The sequence below is a fragment of the Myotis myotis genome, unplaced genomic scaffold, assembly GCF_014108235.1.
Source record: "Myotis myotis isolate mMyoMyo1 unplaced genomic scaffold, mMyoMyo1.p scaffold_m19_p_11, whole genome shotgun sequence".
Taxonomy (NCBI): Eukaryota; Metazoa; Chordata; class Mammalia; order Chiroptera; family Vespertilionidae; genus Myotis; species Myotis myotis.
The window spans coordinates 52829151-52851405 of record NW_023416315.1 but is presented as its reverse complement, the minus strand read 5'-3'; the positions used below and the strand labels follow the sequence as shown (position 1 = coordinate 52851405).

The 22255-nt window shown below is 46.4% G+C and overlaps 1 protein-coding gene across 1 annotated transcript in view; it reads left to right on the top strand.

The window, feature by feature from the left end:
* TMEM178B (transmembrane protein 178B) overlaps positions 1-18051 on the top strand; it is a 348193-nt gene extending 330142 nt beyond the window's left edge. Inside the window, exon 4 of the mRNA XM_036328533.1 lies at positions 14950-18051. Within this exon, the coding sequence (XP_036184426.1) occupies positions 14950-15200 (251 nt within the window). The 3' untranslated portion in view covers positions 15201-18051. The remainder of the gene's footprint in view (positions 1-14949) is intronic.
* The last annotated feature ends 4204 nt before the right edge of the window (positions 18052-22255 follow it).

Sequence of the window (22255 nt, the reverse complement as noted above, 5' to 3'; positions counted from 1 at the left end):
CCACACACCCCCTACCCATGATCAAGCCCATACCCCGGGCATGTGCCCAAACTGGAAATCAAACCTGCATCCCTTTGGTGTACAGCAAGCATGTCAAACTCAAAGGCTAACACGGGCCAAATACATGAGGCATGCGGCCCACAGGCCGTGAGTTTGGCATGCTTGGTGTACAGGATGATGCCCAACCAACTGAGCCACAGGGCTTAATTACCTTTTTAACGGTCCTATCTCCAAATACATCAGCAAAGATTTGGGCATGACTTTGTCACTTGGGCATGACATGTTGAGGCACTAGGGATTAGGGCTTCAGAACGAATTTTGCAAGGACACAATTCAGTCCATGACACCTGTGTTTCCAGATTTGGTGGCCACCTTGTAGATAGGGAAAAACCATGGGATAAGTTCTATGATAGGACTCTGGAAGCGTTCACTTTGGAAACAATGCTAACCTGTGTGAATGGGCTAGTCCCTTTCAGTGCCTGAGTTAGGATGTTGCATCACTATGGCATAAGCCTGTGCAGACATAGGACAGCCTCGTAGCATGTAGACACAGCTTCGGAAACACAAATGCTGCTTTCCCAGGGGCATGACGACACTTATGCAGCGTCTCAACCTAGAGCGTTTGCAGAGTGTTCAGAATGATGGATGATCTGTCCTAACTCAGGCCCCCATTCCTTGCTATGTGTTCTTTGGAGGCTGTCACCACCCCTGCCTCATCCCAGTGAACCCCTAAGGCACTTTGGAGGGAAAGCCTCATGTGACCTGCCTGTTGGCTGCTGCTGATGCAATGGTGTATAATTCAGCAGTCATTTATATGCCATGCAGGTCTGAGCAAAGCTGGAAAGTGCTCTCGGGAGCCAAATGCTACCGAGGCATTTAATCTAAGCGAAGGAAGGTTTAGTAGACATCAGCTTTTGGGGATGCAGACACTGTTGGTGGAGGAGGAGAAATCCTTTCTCTGCTGACTTTGCTTGTTTCCAGTTTCAAAGGGAGAGGGACTGATGAGGGAGTGTCTTAGGGAGGACACAGGCTGCTGCTTCTCACAGGTCCTGGATTTGCACATCCACAAGGGGACAGACAGCTTTGCAGCCACCTGTGGGTTTGGGTCAGAACAGGGGCCCTCTGGCCACATAGCAACAAGGCAACAGGGATACGCACATGTTCCTCATTTCCAAGAGCAGAAAATAATGTCACACAGGTGGATTTCCAGCCCTAGAAAGCTGCAGAAATTATACTCCAGCAAAGATTTGGGCACGACTTGGTCACTTAAGGAGAAGCTATTCGGCAAAACGCCTGTGCACACAATATGTAAGTGCCCCGGATTCTTGCGAGAACCTTCACCAGGGCCTTGGTTGCCTAGGTGATGGCTTCTTGAATTAGTAAGAGCATTTCTGCTGCAGAGCCTGAGGCCTCGGTTCTGATGCCATTTCTCTGCAGGGTCCATTCATGTGGCATTACTGCCCTGGCTGCTCTGACAGGCCCTGAAGTGGGTGGGGGCGTGTGGTGTCCCGCCCCTTCCTGTGGAAGCTGATAGGCAGCAACCACAGAGGAGGCCTGTCCTGTCTGTCTTACACCTGCACTGGGTGCCCAGGAGTGGGCTGAGCGGGGGGGGGAGGGGGGGGGAGGTTAACACCAGAACTCTGACTACCAGCTTAGCCATATCTTGGTGCTGGGATGGATCCCTTACTGGTGGCTGATTGAGTGTTTCCTGGTGACATTTCAATGTTGCAAAAGAATTAGCTGCCCCCAAAACAATGCTACCACAGCCTGGCATTTCTTAACATTAGCAACACATCCCTGGATCCACGTTTCTGTGCTCCCACTGGGCTAAGGCATTATGGTTTCTTTTTTTAAATATATTTTATTGATTTTTTTACAGTGAGGAAGGGAGAGGGATAGAGAGTTAGAAACATCAATGAGAGAAGAACATCGATCAGCTGCCTCCTGCACATCTCCCAACTGTGGATATGCCCGCAACCAAGGTACATGCCCTTGACTGGAATCGAACCTGGGACCCTTCGGTCTGCAGGCCGACGCTCTATCCACTGAGCCAAACTGGTCAGGGCAGGCATTATGATTTCTTTAACTTGCAGGCTAAGGGTTCATTATGTCGCCATCACAGCGTCACCGGTTAGTGGAGAGCAGGGCTGTGCAGGAACCTGTGGGAAGGGAGACCAAAGTGTTCCACATAGCCCAAGACACACCTGCCACCCCCCACCAGCTCCCAGGCATCCTGGGATGGTTGATCCCCCTACTAGGGAAGCAAGATGAAAGAATAAAAGAAGTCAGGGACTTAAGGGCTTGTGGGGATAGCATGGGGCATCTGTGGGTAGCCAGGGAATACCTGGAGCATACTGTCCCTGGGGACTGGGGACACGTAATCACATAATATACGATTTCAGATAACCCTGTGACTCATGTACTGGTAGCAGTTCCAGGCAGAGGACAGGGCATGGAGGTGCCAGAAAGAGTATGAGGGGGGCTTTCAAGTCTGAAAAGACAAAAGGCAACTGAGAGGCCCTCCAGGGACAGAGCGGCATCTAGGGAGGTGGGACCAGTCCTGGGCCAGGGCACAGCTTGGAAACCGAGGGCAGACATACCCAGGAAGGAGGAAGTTGTCAAACAGCCAAGAAGCTAAAACTAAGGGGAAAACTAGAATCTAATATTTGGCAACCAGTGAAACACTAATTAGAAATGGCAGCAGTGCGAAGGGGGTGGATGAGGAAGCTGGGTTTGGTGTTGGAACACGGAGCCGGCAGTCTGGGCATGAAAACCATTTCCTCCCTCTCACCCTCACTCGAGCCTCAGCTGTGCCTGGCATGGAGGTGGCAGGGCAGGGGACAGGGCGGGCAGCAGCCCGAGACAACGCAGAGCCCGCTCCTCCTCCAGACAGGTGCTGACAGGACACACTGAGAGGAGTGGCCAGGGTGGTCATGCAAGGAAGCGGGTGTCATGCTCGAACACTCAGAAGGAGCACTTAGGTTGACACAGTTCGTTATCCCCATTGGCCCTGCCTTTCCACTCACAGATGGACTTTGCAAGTAGGGACACTTGATGGGCCTGGAGGGCACTGTTCCCTCAATGGCAGGGAGTCTTATTAGCACAAGCTACACAGGGTGGTGCCATCTCTCCTAACTGGACTTCCTGAGCTCTGAGTCCATGCGAATACCCGTCCAGGCACAGAGCGGGTAATTATAATTAGATTTCATTTCTCACTCCAGGCAGCTGCAACTGACTGGTTGGGGCTGGCTGCCCAGAGGACTGGGCTGAGTAGGAATCTGAGGCCCCTTCCAGAACCAGCAGGACCGAGGGTTGAGATTGCTTCATCCTTTCTGCCAAAGGTGTGGACTTGCCGCTAATGAATGCCATCGGACTTTGCTGTCCAAAGCATAGTTCTGTAATGACATACCTTGAGGTCCCCTTGCGAATGGACCAGGCCCGTGCCTCTCAAAAATGTTTAAATTACTGGACTCCTTTCTTCAGATGAAATTTCACGTGGAAACAGACCAAAGCAGGGCTATTCTGGCCAAAGAGAGGAGAGAGGGCTGGGAGCTTCGTCTGCTCCCTCTTGCTCCCGAGACACCTCCATGGAACACAGTTTGGAAGAAGAGGGCCAGGGAGGATCTCTCTGCGGGGGTGATATTTGAATTGAGAGCTTGTTGAAGGCCATTTCAGGCATAGGAACAGCAAGTGCAAAGGCCCTGGGGTGGGTACAAATTGAGCTAGTTTCAGACACAGAATGCTCTTTTGTGTGGCTAGAGTGCAGGGAATGGTCATGGGGGGTGGAGGTCAAGGTAAGAAATGTAGGCAAGGTTCACTCAAGTAAAGCCATACGAGGTTGAGACGGAAGATGGCGGCGGTATAGGCAGACGCGTCCCAGGTCGTGTCCCGGAGCAAATGGAATGAGCAGCTGAAACTAGTAACATCCACCCCAAATTGGCGAAATTGCTCAGCTGGTGAGACGGTTTGCAGCCGGGAAGAGCAGAACTCCCCTGGAAAGGTAAAAAAAACAGGGATTTGGGCAGGAAAGTTTGCCAGACCTCTGAGCCCAGAGAGTCAGAGGGAGACCGCGTGGCAGACAGCCGCGTCCCTTGGGACAGGCACAGCCCCTGACTGGGGAAAGGAGAACCGCGGGATTCCTGGCGCCGCCGGGGGAATTGCGAGCTGGGTTCTGTGATCACGGAGGACTGAGCCTAAAGGGGGCAGCCTGAAGAGCTGACCAGACCATGCAGTCCGGGTAAGAGAAGAAGCTTACAGAAACCAAGCCTTCCCCGTTTCCGCGGCCGGCATTTGTTTGTTTTCACTGAATCCTGTTCATGGGACATTTCGGATACAGACACTCACCTGTGCTGAAGAGAGGAAGAGGGTGCGGAGGAGTGGAATCTGGGGAGAGACTGAGGAGAGAAGGGGGGCCGGGAGAGGTGGCAACGAATTGAGTGCTGAGACACCCCTGAGCCCAAGACTGGGGCAGCCATTCTCTCCGGAGAGTGAGACTCCTCCCCCCAGCCCCCAGGCAAGGAGCACAGCCACACCCAGATTCCACCCTGTAGGAGATCAAGGATTAAAATAACCTGATCAGTCCCTGGGAGTTAACAGGGTCTGGCCTATAGAGGGATTTTCAATCCCAGCAACAACACAGCACTGGTAACTATTACGCAGCCAGCTCTGGGCAGTGAACTTCCACTGGACAGAGAGGCCCTATAGCCTCAGAGGCCAACCCCAGAGCACCGCCATCCAGAGGCTGACCCACAAACTGACTCTTTGCTAAACACAAAATAAGGCAGTCTGGGAAACAAATGCGGCTTGCTTTAAAATAAGGACTGTGGTTTACAACACAGAGGAACAGTGTATCGCAGGGAAACTCAACACTCTCCTGAATACCTGGCAGGTCTAAGGCGAGCCACACTGAAGAATAGAAGAACCGAAGGACCTTCACTACTGCAATATTTTTTTTTTTTCATTTTTCACCTTTTAACTAAGAAACCAATTTTTTTTTTATTTTTTTTTCTTTTCTTCTTTTTTTTTTCTTCTTTTTTCCATCACCTGATTTTACCCTTTTAATTACTACCTTCTTATTTTTAACCAGTATTATTACTGCAACCATTTTACCATTTTTTTTTAAAGTGCCATTTTATTTTCTCTTTATTTTATTTTGGGATTAGTGTTCTCCATTCTATTTTCATCGTTATATTATTGGTTGTTTCTAGTTTGCATTCATCTCCAGGGAGCTGTTGCTGGAATTTGTTGGGATTAATGGCTGTTCTATAGGAGTATTCTCCTCATATAAAAAAGTCTCTTCCCCTCTTCCACTTCATTCTCTCTTTTTGCTCTTTTTTTTTCTTTTCTTTTCTTTTCTCGCTTTTATTTTCCCCCCTCCTTTTTCCCAATTTCATTTTTGCACTCCTTTTTTTGGTCCCTACTTTTCTTTTCTTTTTTCTCTTTTATCTTTTTCTCTTCCTTCTTCCTTATCCCCTAACTCTCTTAATTCAGGTGGTCACCTTTATTTGGGGTTATTAATATCGTGAATATATTTGGGTATAGTGCCTGGTGCGTGGTGCCTTGTTGTGTTGTATTTTGTGCCTTTAAATCAATGCAGCAGATCCAAGCAACAGCAACCTCCTGAGCACCACACCCTCTGCTGAGGAACAGCAGCTGTACGTGAAACCTCGCACCACCAGCCAGAAGAGCCACCACAGCTGTGAACAGCACCCACCAGAGGAGCTGCTGCCAACTGAAGAGCAGCTGCTACCGCAACCGCCCGAAGAGCAACCACAGACCAAGGAGTCACTGCCACCAAGGGAGCAGCCACTGAATGACTCAACGTCTAGATATGTCAGTGAGATCAAACATGGGTAGACAAAGAAACCCCCAAAGGAAAGAGAAGGAGGACTCTCCAGAAAAGCAGCTAAGTAATACAGAGGCATGCAACATGACAGAAAAAGAATTCAGAATAAGGGTCCTAGAGTGCATAAACCGGATGGAGGAAAAAATCGACAACCTCTGCAAGAAGCAAGACGAAACAGATGAAAAAATCGATAACATATGGAAGAAGCTAGAAGAAACAGATGAAAAAATCAACAACTTAAGTAAGACCCAAGAAGAAATGAAGAGTGATATAGCTGCAATGAAAAACTCCATTGAAAGTATCAACAGTAGACTGGGTGAAGCGGAGGACCGAATTAGTGAATTAGAAGACAAGGAAGCAAAACACACCCAAATTGTACTGCAATTGGAGAAAAGACAGGAGGAGAGCCTAAGGGAGCTTTGGGACAACATGAAACGAAACAACATACGAATAATAGGGGTACCAGAACAACAGAAGGATGAACAAGGATTAGAAAACCTATTAGAAGAAATAATATCAGAAAACTTCCCTGAGGTGGGGAAGAAAAAAGTCACACAAGCCCAGAGAGTCCCAAACAAGGTGAACCCAAAAAGACCCACACCAAGACACATCATAATTACCATGGCAAATGTTCATGACAAAGAGAGAATCTTACAGGCTGCAAGAGAGAGACGGAAAGTTACATACAAGGGATCTCCCATTAGATTGTCAAATGATTTCTCAACAGAAACACATCAGGCCAGAAAAGAATGGACGGAAATTTACAAAGTGATGCAAAGCAAAGGACTGAATCCAAGAATACTCTATCCAGCAAGGCTATCATTCAAACTTGAAGGGGAAATAAGAAGCTTCACAGACAAAAAAAGGCTAAGGGAGTTTATCACCACCAAGCCAGCAATGCAAGGAATGCTAAAGGGACTGGTATAAAAATAAGAAATAAAAAGCTCAGAAAGAAAACAGCCACACAAAAACAGAAATGGCTACAAACAAGTACCTTTCAATAATAACTTTAAACGTAAACGGACTAAATGCTCCAAACAAAAGATATCGAGTGGCTGAATGGATAAAAAAACATGACCCATACATCTGCTGTCTACAAGAAACCCACCTCATTAGAAGGGACTCACACAGACTGAAAGTGAAAGGATGGAAAAATATCTTTCAGGCAAATGGAAAGGAAAAGAAAGCTGGGGTAGCAATACTTATATCGGACAAAATAGACCTCAAAGTGAAGGCCATAACAAGAGATAAGGAAGGCCACTTCATAATACTAAAGGGATCAATACAACAAGAAGATATAACCCTGGTAAACATATATGCACCCAATGCAGGAGCACCCAAATTCATAAAAAAACTCCTGGAAGATATCAAAGGAGAGATCGACAACAATACAATCATAGTAGGGGACTTTAATACACCACTAACAGCACTGGATAAGTCCTATAGACAAACAATCAGCAAAGATACAGCAATCCTAAATGACTCACTAGATCAGATGGACTTAATAGACATCTTCAGAACACTTCACCCCAAAGCCAGGGGATATACGTTCTTCTCAAGTGCTCATGGGACATATTCAAAAATAGACCACATATTGGGTCACAAGCAAAGTATCCCCAAATTCAAGAAAATTGAAATCATAAAAAGCGTCTTCGCAGACCACGATGGCATAATATTAGAAATAAACTACAATAAAAACAACCCAAAATACTCAAACACCTGGAAGCTGAATAGCATGCTATTAAATATTGATTGGGTTACCAATGAAATCAAAGAAGAAATTCGAAACATCCTGGAAACTAATGACAATGAAAACACAACAATCCAAAACCTATGGGACACACTGAAAGCAGTCCTGAGAGGGAAGTTTATAGCTCTACAGGCCTATCTCAAAAAAACAAGAAAAAATGGTAGTAAATCATCTAACTCTACAACTCAAAGAATTAGAAAGAGAGCAACAAGAAAACCCCAGAGTGAGCAGAAGGAAGGAGATAATAAAGATTAGAGCAGAAATAAATGACATAGAGACCAAAAAAATAATACAGAAAATCAATGAAGCCAAGAGCTGGTTCTTTGAAAGGATAAACAAGATTGACAAACCTCTAGCCAGACTCACCAAGAAGCAAAGAGAGAGGACCCAAATAAACAAAATCAGAAACGATAGAGGCGAAATAACAACAGACCCCACAGAAATACAAATGATTGTTAAAAAATACTTTGGACAGCTCTACTCCAACAAACTAGACAACCTGGAGGAAATGGACAAATTCCTAGAAAAATACAACATTCCAAAACTCAATCAGGAAGAATCTAATAATCTCAACAGGCCAATAACTATGGAAGAAATTGAAGCAGTCATCAAAAAGCTTCCAGCAAACAAAAGCCCAGGACCAGACGGCTTCACAGGGGAGTTTTACCAAACATTCAAGGAAGAACTAAAACCTATCCTCCTCAGACTACTACAAAAAATTCAAGAGGAAGGAACACTTCCAAGCTCATTCTATGAAGCCAGCATCACCCTAATACCAAAACCAGGTAAAGACAACACAATGAAAGAGAATTACAGGCCAATATCCCTCATGAACATAGATGCCAAAATCCTTAACAAAATCTTAGCAAATCGGATCCAGCAGTACATCAGAAAGATCATACACCATGACCAAGTAGGATTTATCCCAGGGATGCAAGGATGGTACAATATCTGCAAATCAATAAACGTGATACATCACATAAACAAATTGAAAGAAAAAAACCACATGGTCATATCAATTGATGCAGAAAAAGCGTTTGACAAAATTCAACACCCATTTTTGATAAAAGCTCTCAGCAAGGTGGGAGTAGAAGGATCATACCTCAACATAATAAAAGCCATATATGACAGGCCCACAGCCAACATCATACTCAATGGACAAAAACTAACACCATTTCCCCTAAGAACAGGAACAAGACAGGGATGCCCCCTCTCACCACTCCTGTTCAACATAGTACTGGAATTGTTAGCCATTGCAATTCGGCAAGAAGAAGAAATAAAAGGCATCCAAATTGGAAAAGAGGAAGTAAAACTGTCCTTATTTGCAGACGACATGATATTATACATACAAAACCCTAGAGACTCCATCAAAAAGCTACTGGACTTAATACATGAATTTGGCAATGTAGCAGGATACAAAATTAACCCCAAGAAATCCGAGGCATTTCTATACACCAATAGTGAACTTTCAGAAAGAGAGATTATAAAAACAATCCCGTTTACCATCGCACCAAAAAAATTAAGCTACGTAGGAATAAACTTAACTAAAGAGGTAAAAGACCTCTACTCAGAAAACTACAGGACGTTGAAAAAAGATATAGAGGAAGACATAAACAGATGGAAGAACATACCGTGTTCATGGATTGGTAGAATCAACATCATTAAAATGTCCATACTACCCAAAGCAATCTATAAATTCAACGCACTTCCCATTAAAATACCAACGGCATACTTCAGAGATCTAGAACGAACTCTCCAAAAATTCATCTGGAATAAAAAAAGACCCCGAATAGCTGCAGCAATCCTGAAAAAGACCAAAGTAGGTGGGATCTCAATACCGGATATCAAGTTGTATTACAAAGCCACTGTTCTCAAAACTGCCTGGTACTGGCACAAGAATAGGCATATAGATCAATGGAATAGAATAGAGATCCCAGAAATCGGCCCGAACCAATATGCTCAATTAATATTTGACAAAGGAGGCAAGAACATACAATGGAGCCAAGATAGTCTCTTCAATAAATGGTGTTGGGAAAATTGGACAGATATATGCAATAAAATGAAACTAGACCACCAACTTACACCATACACAAAAATAAACTCAAAATGGATAAAGGACTTAAATGTACGACAGGAAACCATAAAAATTTTAGAAGAATCCAAAGGCAACAAAATCTCAGACATATGCCGAAGCAATTTCTTCACTGATACAGCTCCTAGGGCACTTGAAACGAAAGAGAAAATGAACAAATGGGACTACATCAAAATAAAAAGCTTCTGCACAGCAAAAGAAACCATCAACAAAACAACGAGAAAACCCACTGTGTGGGAAAACATATTTGCCAATGTCATATCTGATAAGGGCCTAATCTCCAAAATTTATAGGGAACTCATACAACTTAACAAAAGGAAGATAAACAATCCAATCAAAAAATGGGCAAAGGACCTAAATAGACACCTTTCAAAAGAGGACATTCAGAAAGCCAAGAGACATATGAAAACATGCTCAAAGTCACTAATCATCCGAGAGATGCAAATCAAAACAACAATGAGGTACCATCTCACACCTGTCAGACTGGCTATCATCAACAAATCAACAAACGACAAGTGCTGGAGAGGATGTGGAGAAAAAGGAACACTTGTGCACTGCTGGTGGGAATGCAGACTGGTGCAGCCACTATGGAAGACAGTATGGAGTTTCCTTAAAAAACTGAAAATGGAACTCCCATTTGACCCTGTGATCCCACTTCTAGGAATATATCCCAAGAAACCAGAAACACCAATCAGAAAGGATATATGCACCCCTATGTTCATAGCAGCACAATTCACCATAGCTAAGATCTGGAAACAGCCTAAGTGCCCATCAGTAGATGAATGGATTAGAAAACTGTGGTACATCTACACGATGGAATACTATGCTGCTCTAAAAAGGAAGGAACTCTTGCCATTTGCAACGTCATGGATGGAACTGGAGAGCATTATGCTAAGTGAAATAAGCCAGTCAATGAAGGAAAAATACCACATGATCTCACTCATTCATGGATAATAGAGACCATTATAAACTTTTGAACAATAATAGATACAGAGGCAGAGCTGCCTCAAACAGATTGTCAAACTGCAGCAGGAAGGCCGGGGAGGGTTGGGGGGCAGGAGGTAGGGGAGTAAGAGATCAACTAAAGGACTTGTATGCATGCATATAAGCATGACCAGTGGACATAAGACATTGGGGGATAGGGGAGGCTAGGGGAATGTCTAGGGCGGGGGGATAAAATGGACACATATGTAATACCCTTTGTAATACTTTAAGCAATAAAAAAAAAAAAAAAAAAAAAAAGTAAAGCCATACGAGCAGGGTAAGGAGTCTGGGTTTAATGCTGAGTGTGATAGGAAGCTGTTTGGGGGAGGGGAGACAAAAATAGAAGTCAGGACAGCCATTATGTATCCCAGCAGTGATGTGAGAAATGACTGGGATGGCAGCAGTAAGCAGTTCAGAAGTTGGTGGTGCAGTGGTATGTGGGCTCGCCTTCTCACCTCAGGCACTGGGACCCAGGATGACAGGCCTCTGAGGTAGAAGGAGACCAGGTGAGCGTCCCATCTGCTTATCGCCTGCAGAATTCCTGTTCCACCTTCAAGTCCCTATTTCCCGGGGAAACCGTCCCCAGCTCAGCATGATGGTCCCTATCAAAGAGCTGCCTCTTACCATTTACTCCTGGGTATTGTGCCTCTTTCCCTAGACACCACTAGGTGCGGGAGGGCCTCACGGTCATCTGCTCCCGCGCCCTGATCTTACCCATGAGTGGACTGAGGGTTCAGGGCTGCCGCTAAGCTCGTCTCTCGATCCCCACTCTGGTGTTGTTTTCACTTCATCCACAACTTTTCACTCATGAATGCCCCATGTTCCCAACTAGATTATAAGCTTTCTTTTCATCTTTTTATTTGCAATTTCATTAAAGATTTTCCTCTTCTTTGATCTCCCTCGCATCTAGCTTAATGCCGGGCACAAACAGATGTTCACCAAATATGTGCTGGTTAGATGCTCTGCACATCACGGAGCTCACTACTGATGAATCTCCTGCTCCCTCCGCCCCATCACGGTTAGCCTGCCTCCCCACACGAGACCTGACAGCACTTATCTGGGAATCCTCACTGCTGAGTCCCATCCCCCCTCACACCCCCCCCCCCCCATCCCTGCACCTGAGCACGCAGCAGAATCTGGCTCTGAAGGGAAGGGCCTGGAGAGGAGGTCTTTCCATGGAATTGTTATGCTAGGACTACAGTTAGTCTTGGAGTCTGGATATTAGGCCCAAACCCAAACCAGGGGGTGTTATTGAGAAGATGTGACTGCGCATTTCATGTTTGCCTTTCATGGACCCTCACGTGTCTCTCATGAGAAATAAAAGGGCAGATTCTGAGGACCCAGCCCCAGAGGTGAGGATCTGCCATGGGGGGGACGGAGAGGAATTCATACTTGCCCAAAGGACCACTGTTCTCTGTGTGAATGGAAGGAGGTTGCATTTCCCAATGTTAGAATATCTATTACCACCTGTTCACTGAGATATGTTTCCCAACAGAGGCATTTAAAGTCTGTATTCACCCCCCCTCACCCCCCCCCCCAGGGACCCCAGTAAGGTGGTGGCAGCAGAGGGTGGGAAGTCTGCACCCCACGCTCCCCAGTCAGTCACCAATCCACAGGTCAGAGGGGCGGGCTCAGCACCCTGGGCAGAAAGCTGGGGCGGGTGGGGTCCTTGCCTGCTATGTCCCTGTCTCCCCCACCATGTGTCAGAGCACATTGTTATTTCCATTGTCAAAACATGCCGCTAAGTAACGACGACAACACATTATTGGGGCTCTGCCTTGTGCCTGCATGGATCCATTTCTCATTATTAACGCACATTTTCAAACTGGAATTTTTAAGTGCAAGAACTACAGAAAAGTGGTAATCCTTGCTTGTAATGGAAAACAGTAGCAGATGTGGAAACTAACCCAACCTCTTCCAACTCTTCCTCATTGTCACACAGATTTCCTAACAAGTTGCACAGAAGGTTTCAAGGGCCATCTTTAGTGAGAACCCTAAAAGGTTCCTCCTCACCTATGGAAACACTAACAAGGGCTAATAAACAAAAGAAATGTTAAAAGGTTTGAAAGTCTCAGAACAGGAACTTAAGGCAAGAAGATTCTCCAATGAACTGCATTAACAGAGCAACAAGGTGTATGTTATCAACCGATAGGGCCGTTTCCATTTGACAGTTAGTCCCCCTGGACCTAATCTCTTCTTTCTTGATTTATCAACCACATCCCTGCGTCACCCCAACGCCTCACTTTAAGTTGCCCCTCCAAAGCTATCATTCACCCAGCAGTCATTCCCTCACCCTGCTCCCCTCTTGCAGCCCTCTCCTCCCTTTTCACTGATGACTGCAGTGGCCCCTGACTGGTCTCTGCACCTGAACGGCGTTAGAGCTAGGTCTTTGTTCCCCAGAGGGACTGTTTTCTTACTCCAAAATGTCACTTTCATCATCACTTCCCCATAGAATCTATGGGATGGCCCATTTTTCCACTCCCTTACTAGTTGTGGAGCTGGTGGTAATTTTTTAAACAAAGCAAAGCAAAAACAAATAAATAAAACTTTGCTACCTTGATAGATGATGCTCTGTGACTATGCTTTTAATTTTCAATTCTTTGGTTGTTGGTAAAACTGAGCACTTTTCACATTTATTGCCCATTTGTATTTCTTCCTCTGTGCTCTTGACCATTAAGTTTCATCTTTGTCCAATAAAACTTTTCCCCTAACCCAGTGGTTCCACAGTGTGGTCAGCATCAGCATCCCCCCAAGAACGTGTTAAAATGCAGAATCTCCAGCCCAGACTGACTGAGCCAGACACTGTGGGGGTGGGACTTAGAAATAGCTTTAACAAGCCCTCCAGACTCCAGACTACCCCACCCCAGACCGGGCGAGACAGAATTCATCTCACACCCAGGTGCACAACAGAGGGGCCCCGTGATGCATCCTGCCTTGCGCGACACCAGTCTTAAACAGCACAGAGGATAAGACTGCAAACTCTGGAACTGGCCTGCCCGAGTTCATAGTCTGGCTCTGTGGGTACTAGCTGCGTGGTCTCAGGAAAATGGTTTAAGTTCTCTGGGTCTCAATTTCCTCAATCAGTAAAATGGGGAAAATAATATAACCTGCCTTAAGGATTTGTTTTTAAAGGGTCAGGACCGGTGCAGCACTTAGCACAGTCCCTAGCATGCAATGCTTAGTGACGTTAGGTATGATTGGTGCCACTCTGGCCGTGTGCATTATCGCAAGGTCATGGGACTGAGGGCTGTAAGAAACTTGGCCATCGGGAGGCAAGAGGTCTAAGTAAGTATAAGCATAATGCACCTCTCTTGTTCCTGACCCCTAAAAAATATCCCTCTCCCTCTGTCTTCCGTCGACCCAACCCAGCCATTCCAAACTTCAGACCACGCTCCCACCAGGGGTGAGAGAAGAAACACAAGATACAGGACATACTGAGAAAAGCTCTTGAACTCATTTTAGCTACAGCAAGTATCGCTATTGGTTAAAAATGGGTGTGTAATTCTCTAGCATTCTATAACATCCCATTTCTTCTGGTAGTCTTCCCATTGGTTAATGTGAGTAATATTTTTTTTAAAAGGGGAGGTCCCAACATTAAGTAAGTGTTTGAAATGCCTCAGAAGGCAAGGTTAGAAAAGGTAACATATGCAAACCAGACTATGGCTCTTCATGGTGAGAAGTTGTGGACAGACTTCCCCGAGGTCATTGGTTTACGGCTACAGGATCAGTGTGCTCTGGGGAGCACTTTGGGGACCGTTATCCTACAGGAAACGGGAAAGGGTTTCCAGGATTTGGCTGACCTGTTGGTGATTGGATTCACGGAAAACCCTATATTTTAGTAAGGCATTATTTATAGAAAGAAAAGAATAAAAATATTTTTCTCTTTAAAGAAGTAGCAAATGGGGTGTTTTCTTCTGTGTGTCCAAAGACAGTGTATTTTTAAATGCTTCAGAAACATGAACTGAATGCTCTCTGCCTCACTCCACCCTCCACAAAACTCTACCGTGATATTATTTAGTATTTTTGCAAAGGAGGTGCTTCTGGAATTTATCCAACACTGGACAATTATTGGGGAGCAAAGAAGCTTTGATCCCTTAATAGTATTCTCTTCTCCATGAATATTTCCCAATATTAAACTTGTTACCTGAACCTTTTCTTTTTTTCTTGCTCAAGAAAACTGAAACTGTAATAATCCTCACTTCTCTCTTTCTCTCTCCCTCTCCTCTTCCCTTTCCTTCTCCATTCCTCCCACCCCCTATTTCTTCCCTTGTCCTTCAGGAACCTTCTGCATCATATCACTGTGCACCTGTGTGGCCGGGATCAACTTTGAGCTGTCACGCTACCCTCGCTACCTGTATGGACTCCCCGATGACATCAGCCATGGCTATGGATGGTCCATGTTCTGTGCGTGGGGGGGCCTGGGCCTCACACTCATCTCGGGGTTCTTCTGTACCTTGGCCCCTTCTGTCCAACCTGTCCCGAGGACCAACTGCCCTAAATCCAGACCCGAGAATGGGACAGTGTGCTAAAAAACAAACCCATACACATATATATATATAAATATATATATAATATACATATATAAAACAAAGCTAAATCCCGATGAAGCCAGTGCCAAGGCAGAGTGGAGGTGGCTTAGGCACCGCATCTCGTCGGACGTTGTGTGTGTTGCCTCATCGCCGAGATGGGGAAGGCGTTCCCACCACGTGGCTCTTCCATCAATTCTTAACTTTTGGTTCCATGGTTCCCTGGAGACAGAGTGAACATCACCACTCGAGACAGCATCCCAATCCCCGTCTCTCATGAGGATGGGGTGGTGGGCTGGGCAGGGACAGTGCCAGGGGGCTGGAGAGACACCGATGTAGGGAAGGAAGTGCCACCCACCAGGCCAGTCACCCCCACACTGATCATATCACAGAGAAGCAACACCCTTATTCACAGAATGTCACCAAATCTTCAAGGCTGTGGCAGAACCACTCCTCCTGCTCTTCCTGTCCTGGTTCCCTCTGGCTCACCAGTGACACATCAGAAGTGGAGGAGAGAACAAAGCAAGAAGGGAGTTTTCTCTTTGCTGCCAAACTTTTGGACAAAGTTCTAGAGGTGGGAAGGGGGAGAGACCAACCTGCTGAGAGGCAAGATCTGCATCAACGAAAGGACACTTCAGCGGATGCTCAGAAAACCCAGTCTTACCTTCCAGCTGCCTTACACCACGTTCAATAAGAGGCCGCCCTGCCCCCACCCCACCTGCACTCCCTGGGCAGCCGGAGCCTTGGAGTGATGCTGTGATGTGTGCGTGTGCGTGTGTGTGTGTGTGTGTGTGTGTGTGTGTGTGTGTGTGTGAGAGAGAGAGAGAGAGAGAGAGAGAGAGAGAGAGAGAGAGAAACTACTTTGGGTGGTTCCCTTTCTTCCTTTTCACCTTTTAGAATGGAAATACTGCATTCTGACTCTTGTCTCTCTGTCCATTGGGATGGTTTCAGGGCCCAGCATGGAGGCCCAGAGGCCAGGAAGACAATAAGGGGCAGGCCCAAGTGGGTGCCAGTTCTGCAGCTTCTGGTCCCTAGAGTGTGTGTGCGGTGGATGTTTGCTGAGTGCGGGTTTTATCGTGTGTGTTGCATTTTTCTATTATTTTTAGTGCAGCTTAAATTTCCAGAGGGCAGAACCGAGAACACCACCACTGGGCTGAGGACCCTGTGTGTCTTCACAGCCCGGTTCTTGGACACCCCAGGCTCTAGTCCCCTCATTTCAGAAGTTCACCACTCAGCTGGGCACAAGAGCTATGAGCAAAGAGGGGGACACGGTTCAAGAGGGAGGAGGAATGTGCCCTCCGCTGCTGTTGCACAAGTCTGTCCACCAAACAAGATCGTTTGCTCCCCAGCCAGGGAGCTGTCCTTCGTCACTGGACATCTACCACTTCCCTCGCGGCGACTTCTGTACAGATGAAAGCAAATGGGTCACGTGGCAGGGAGAGCACCTCCATGTCCCATGGGCTCCAGTTTGTATGATATTGTGTAAATTAATGGAGAACTCTTGTCTCTTCCCAACCTTTTCCTTTCCCTCTTGATAGTCAAGGCCATGTATCCCCACATAGCTGTCATGGTGGCCAGCACCCAAGCAGAGGTGGCCTAAATCCAGCCGGTGTCTCAGGCTCACTTGAGCCCATTGGCACACTGCAGATGATGGGCTACAAAGTCAGCTGTAGGGGCAGGCGTCTGCCAGGTGGAGTGGGTAGGAGCAGCTGGCAGCCTCCTCAGTGACCCTGCTGGGGCGGAGCAGCTCTGGGGAGTCCAGGAGAGTGTCCCCGAGCTCTGCAGCCGTGGGTCAGCTATGCAACTGAGAATTCAGTTGCTTCAGAAATAAATATGCTTTGGGAACTTTGCCAACCACTCAGCAGCCTTCCTTCCCACCCAGGCCCTCTGTTTCATCTATCTTCCTCCACCTTTTCTCACCTACTAATCACTTAGCATCTGCCTCTCCCATCCGCCAGGCTGCTAGTCCTGCCTGTCTCCTCATCTGCTCTTTCTGACTGTGTGTGTGTGTAACTCACATCCGGATAGGACATGTGGTGTGCATGGATGGGCCTGAACGTGGGTCTCTGGATGTGTGTATCCCTCTGGTGCATTTGTGTATGTTTGTGCCAATATGTACCTGACACAGGTGTGGGTGTGCTCTTCAAACTTCCTTGCCAGCAACACTGATCAGCTTCTGCAGAAGGTCCTGGGTGTGAGTGCCCTGTGCATGGGCGTGTTGGGCAATGAGGGGTGAGGGGTGTAGCGGGAAATGCTGTTAATTTCCAACTCAGCTTCTAAGGATTATTTCTAAAACAGAGGATTTGTTCTATAAGAAGGGAAATAATTTTCAGGAAAATTCAACTTTCAATTGTACAGAAAATTGTTTAAATTTTTTCTTTGAAAAGTTATATTTCCCTCTTAAGGGGAAGGGCATACTTGGGCTTGAGGAAAAGTGAGGAGAAGTATCTCAGATTGAGAGGCCATTGTCTTCCTTCCAAGTGTCTTGAGTGGGCTCCGCCGAGCAGAGAATGAATGACAGGTATCCATGAGTGTCCATTTGGGGCAGGTGGCTTTTGTGTGGCCCGACCCAAGTTCCAGATGTTTTCTAGTTGCAGGAAATCGGGGAAAGAACCCAGAAGGGGCAATTTTCTATCAATCATTTAAACTTTTCTTTAGTAACCATGCTTGAGGATGCTGCCTCACAGACCCATCACTATCTATATCCTCCTTTTTTATGCCATTCTTGCCAAAACTAGATCACCCACTCTCTCAAGTACTAATCTTTTTTTTAATATATTTTATTGATTTTTTACAGAGAGGAAGGGTGAGAGATAGAGAGTTAGAAACATCGATGAGAGAGAAACATCGGTCAGCTGCCTCCTGCACACCCCCCACTAGGGATGTGCCCACAACCAAGGTACATGCCCTTGACCAGAATTGAACCTGGGACCCTTAAGTCCACAGGCCGATGCTCTATCCACTGAGCCAAACCAGTTAGGGCTCAAGTACTAATCTTTATGAGAGACCATTAACACAGCTTACTACCTCCTTCTGAAACCTTCCTGAAATGTTAGGAGGACTCCTGGGAAAGAAGAACCATCTGGGCTCAAGTTACCATCAGCAGCGTAGGAGCTTTGAGCTGCTGTTTTGGTAATGGGGCCAGATAGGTACAGATACACACACTCTGAGGTCTGATCCTGCTTGGGGCCCAGAAAGTGCCCAGCCATGTGGCCAGGATCAAAGCCTTGCACAGATAGCAAATCCTGGCCAATGGGAGAACTTCCCAGTTGACCAGCATGGAAGCTTGAGCCCAGGTTAAAACATGCTGCTCCAAGCAGTTGCTGAAGCTTCGTGGTGTGCGGTGGCTGAGGAAGAAGAGAAGGAAGAAAGGGAGGAGAAAGAAGGGGGAACCTTGACCATAAGACTCTTTAAGTCAGATTCTGCTAACTCCATATCAATGTAGAACCCAACCTTCTGAGGGATTTAGGGTCCACAACTTCACTAAAGCCCCAGCCCCCAGTCCAGGTCAAGTTCATATTCCTTACACGTGTGCATGCAAGGCCTATGACCTTGTGTGTGTTTTGAGCTCCATGCACATCAACCTGGAGCATGGGGGCCACTTCAGCTTTTATTTTCTTCCTTACCCTATGAGTTTGAGGGGTCAAGAAAGTGGGGTGTCTGCCTGGAAAGAGGTCCTATTTCTTTCCTCCCCATTTGGCAGTTATGGTTCCTTCTTTCATTTCCTGTTCCTCTCTCCACCCACTGCTACTTTCCTTCTGCATTAACGTTGGTCAATTAAAATAGTTAAGGAATTTGTCTCTAGAGGGGCTCATACTCTCCAAGCAGCCCCTTCCTTGTATGTTGTGGCTGTAGGTTTTATAAGGAGATCTGTAGCTCCTGGGCATCAAAGTACAAAACATTCTAACATGTGCCTGTTCCAGCTTTACCCCTAGCCTTTCAACAGCTCTACCCTTTCGGCTTCAGGGATCATGAAGTCACCAAGACTCAACAACTCCACCAGATCAAGACCACACATCCATAGGCAGCACCCTGGGCCCTGGGGCCACTTTGGTATATTCTCTTGCTGAGGATAAGGGAAAAAGATAGTCCAAGGCTCTACATCTTAATATTTACCCACAGTCATAGGAGGCCTAGAATGAAGTCATCACATTTTTTTTGTGCTGAGTTAGTGGGAGGATATGCTGCTTTGGTCTCCGAAGCTGCCCACCCAAGTCAGATGCAGAATAATGAAATTGAGTCCATCACCCAGAGACATCTAGAATTGACTCTGTCTCCACCTGGCCTATTCTGAGAGCACTAATCAACTGTTTTCAAGTATCTTGGGAGAAGGAGTGGGAAGAAATACACTCTGGTCATCTTTGGTGTGGTTTAGGGGAGATTCTTGGTTGATTCTTATAGCTAAGGTGAAGCCAACTTTCTGAAAGTTGGGACCAGCCACCCCGGAGTACATATCTACCCCTTTCCAGGGAAATAAGATGAATCATCGTGAGAGGTGATTTCATCACAGATAAAACTATTTGGTGCATACCAGCCAGGTTGACTTCTGTGCTGTCATCCAGCTGGTATATAATTGAGTAAGGGGGCTGGTGTCTAAACAAGTCTACCTAAGCTGATGGACACAAACGGTTCTGGTGTCTCTCAAGGCAGTCAACTTGGTGGGCGGTGTTTGCCCTCTCTCTGTTGATGCTGCCATGGTGCAAAATGTTTCTTAAACATTATTGTTAGTTCTTAGACTACATTATTATTGGCTATTTAGTCTCCCCCACCTACCCCCCCCCAAATAGTATTGCTCACTATAGAAAATTATAAAAATTGAAAGATTATTCATAATTTCATTGCTCACAAGGGTCATAGCCCCCAACACGTCCCAGTCAGTGGTTGCCTCTGGTTTGGAAGTTGGGGCTAGGAGGGTATTCTATGGTCGCAGAACCACACTGGCCTGTGTGGAATTGATCTTGTCTGTGTTCATGGCAGCAAGAGAACAAGACTCTGAGCCACCAAAGATAGCAAAATAGGCCTTTGACAAAGCTCAATACCAGAGCTTAGTGGCAGGCTTGGAACAGAACTAAAAGCTCCTACTTTGGGATTTTTTTTCTTTCTCTTTCTCTCTTTTTGAGTGCCATCTCAATCTAATTCTAGGTGTAAGAGCACTGAAGCTAGAGTAACTCAGTAATTAGGCTACACTTGCATAACTCAGTTACTGTAAACTTCATTTCAGCTCTGCACTAAAATGATTTGTGACTCTGGGCACTGTGTCTTCTCCATACTTGAATTTTCTCGTCCACAAAATGAGGACAGTGATAACACTTTACCTCATGGTACATTAAGGGTGACAAAGACACTGCAAAGTGATTTGCAAACATGAGGTGTCACATAAATTATGCACCGTTCGAATTGCCCTGCGGCAGCAGGGTCCCCGCTTGCTGCTGAAAGGATAATGTAGAGTGAGAAGTCATCTTGGCTGCTTGTCCACGTAAGCACATGGGAATTTACTCCATCATTCAGGTCCTTCAGAGACATTGGCTCCCTAATCAACCCATTCCTAGGCGTTCTTCCTTTTGCCCAAAGCCAGTTTTGCAAAAGACATCCTTAATCCCTCTTGCTTATGCCCAGAGGTGACAGAATGAGTCACCCATATGGAGCAAACAGCATATATGAGCTAAAACAGTGAACTGTTAACCAAGGCACAGGTCAATGCCTTGTTTTCTTCTTTACTATCCTCCTAACGTTACTTCTAGCTGTACATGCCTTTGTGGTGGGAGAAGATCAGCTTCTAAAACATTTTAACAATCTGTTCAGTTTAAGATTGGGAACAAGGTTAAGGAACTAGGGTCTCTCTCTTGTCAGTTGGTGGAGCTGAAGGTATCAGCAAAAGTGCATGGGTTCTTACAGGAATTCCTTTGGGTGGAGTCTCTGGGTAGAATCTGAAAAAACTGAACCTTAGGTTCTACACAAGGAAAGAACGAACTTCCAGGAGGGTTTGTAAACTCTGCTTTGCAGGCAATAAGGTTTTGGTGTTATTGTGAGACCTTCTCTAAGAGATGGCCATGTCATTGCTCCCTAGATGGATGGAGCCCCACCAACTAGAGAGGGTGTTTGTTCACTATTGAGAACCAGAGAGCTGGGTGTAAGCTTGGGGGTGGCACGGCAGGAGCTCAAACCTGGCCTCCCTTTGACAGACACCGACCTCAGCCATCGCAACTCCTCTTCATTTCCAGGGCCTGGGTGTTGCTCCTTGGGGAACCCTGTGTCCCTGTGTCCTCTCCTGCCTCCCATGTCTCCCTCTGGTTAAGCCTCTCCCTTCCTTTCCTGGTCACCTGTAGGCCCCTCCAGCCTGGATGGATCAGGGTGTCTGTGTTGTGAATGGGATGATGCCTTTCTTGTGGAGAGCTCTCACTAACTCATTCTCATACTCCTGTCCTGTTTCCACCCCTGGTGGGTCTGCTTTGCTATTCAAGACTATCTGTAAAAATGTACAAATAAAAGTGGAAATTGAACATAAGGGGGAGGGGCTTGAGACTAAACGAATGCATAGATGTAGTCCTCCGTTTTCTGAGGACCTGTGTGGCTGTCCCAGAATCCTGACTGGGTGGGACTAGAAGGGAGGGAAGCCATGGGCATAGGACTTTTTTCTGGTCGTTTCTCTGACGGTCCCTAGCGTCTGCTCGTAACTCTCTGTCCCAAAGGGTTTTGCCTTTAAAGTAAACTGTATTTTCCAAAAGTGAAAGCAAGTCAATAAGGTCCTAAGTGTGAAGGTGACCGTGAAGATCAACACAGAGACCTGATCCTGGGGTCGCACGAGCAGCTTTGTCAGGGGCTTGCTCGAGGCCTCGGGCACGTCTTGTTACCTCACCACGTCTCCGTGTCCTCCCAGCCAAATGGGGAGCAGGGGGGCTCCTGGGCACCAAGTCTCCTTGGCCATCCTGCCGTTCATTTTAGAGAGGCCTCGAGCCCACACAGGTGCGTGCTCACGTCACGGAGGTACATGTGGAGAGTTCCTCCCTGCTGCTCTCGCCTCACTTCCGGTCCTCGGAAGGTAACCTCAAGTTCACGGA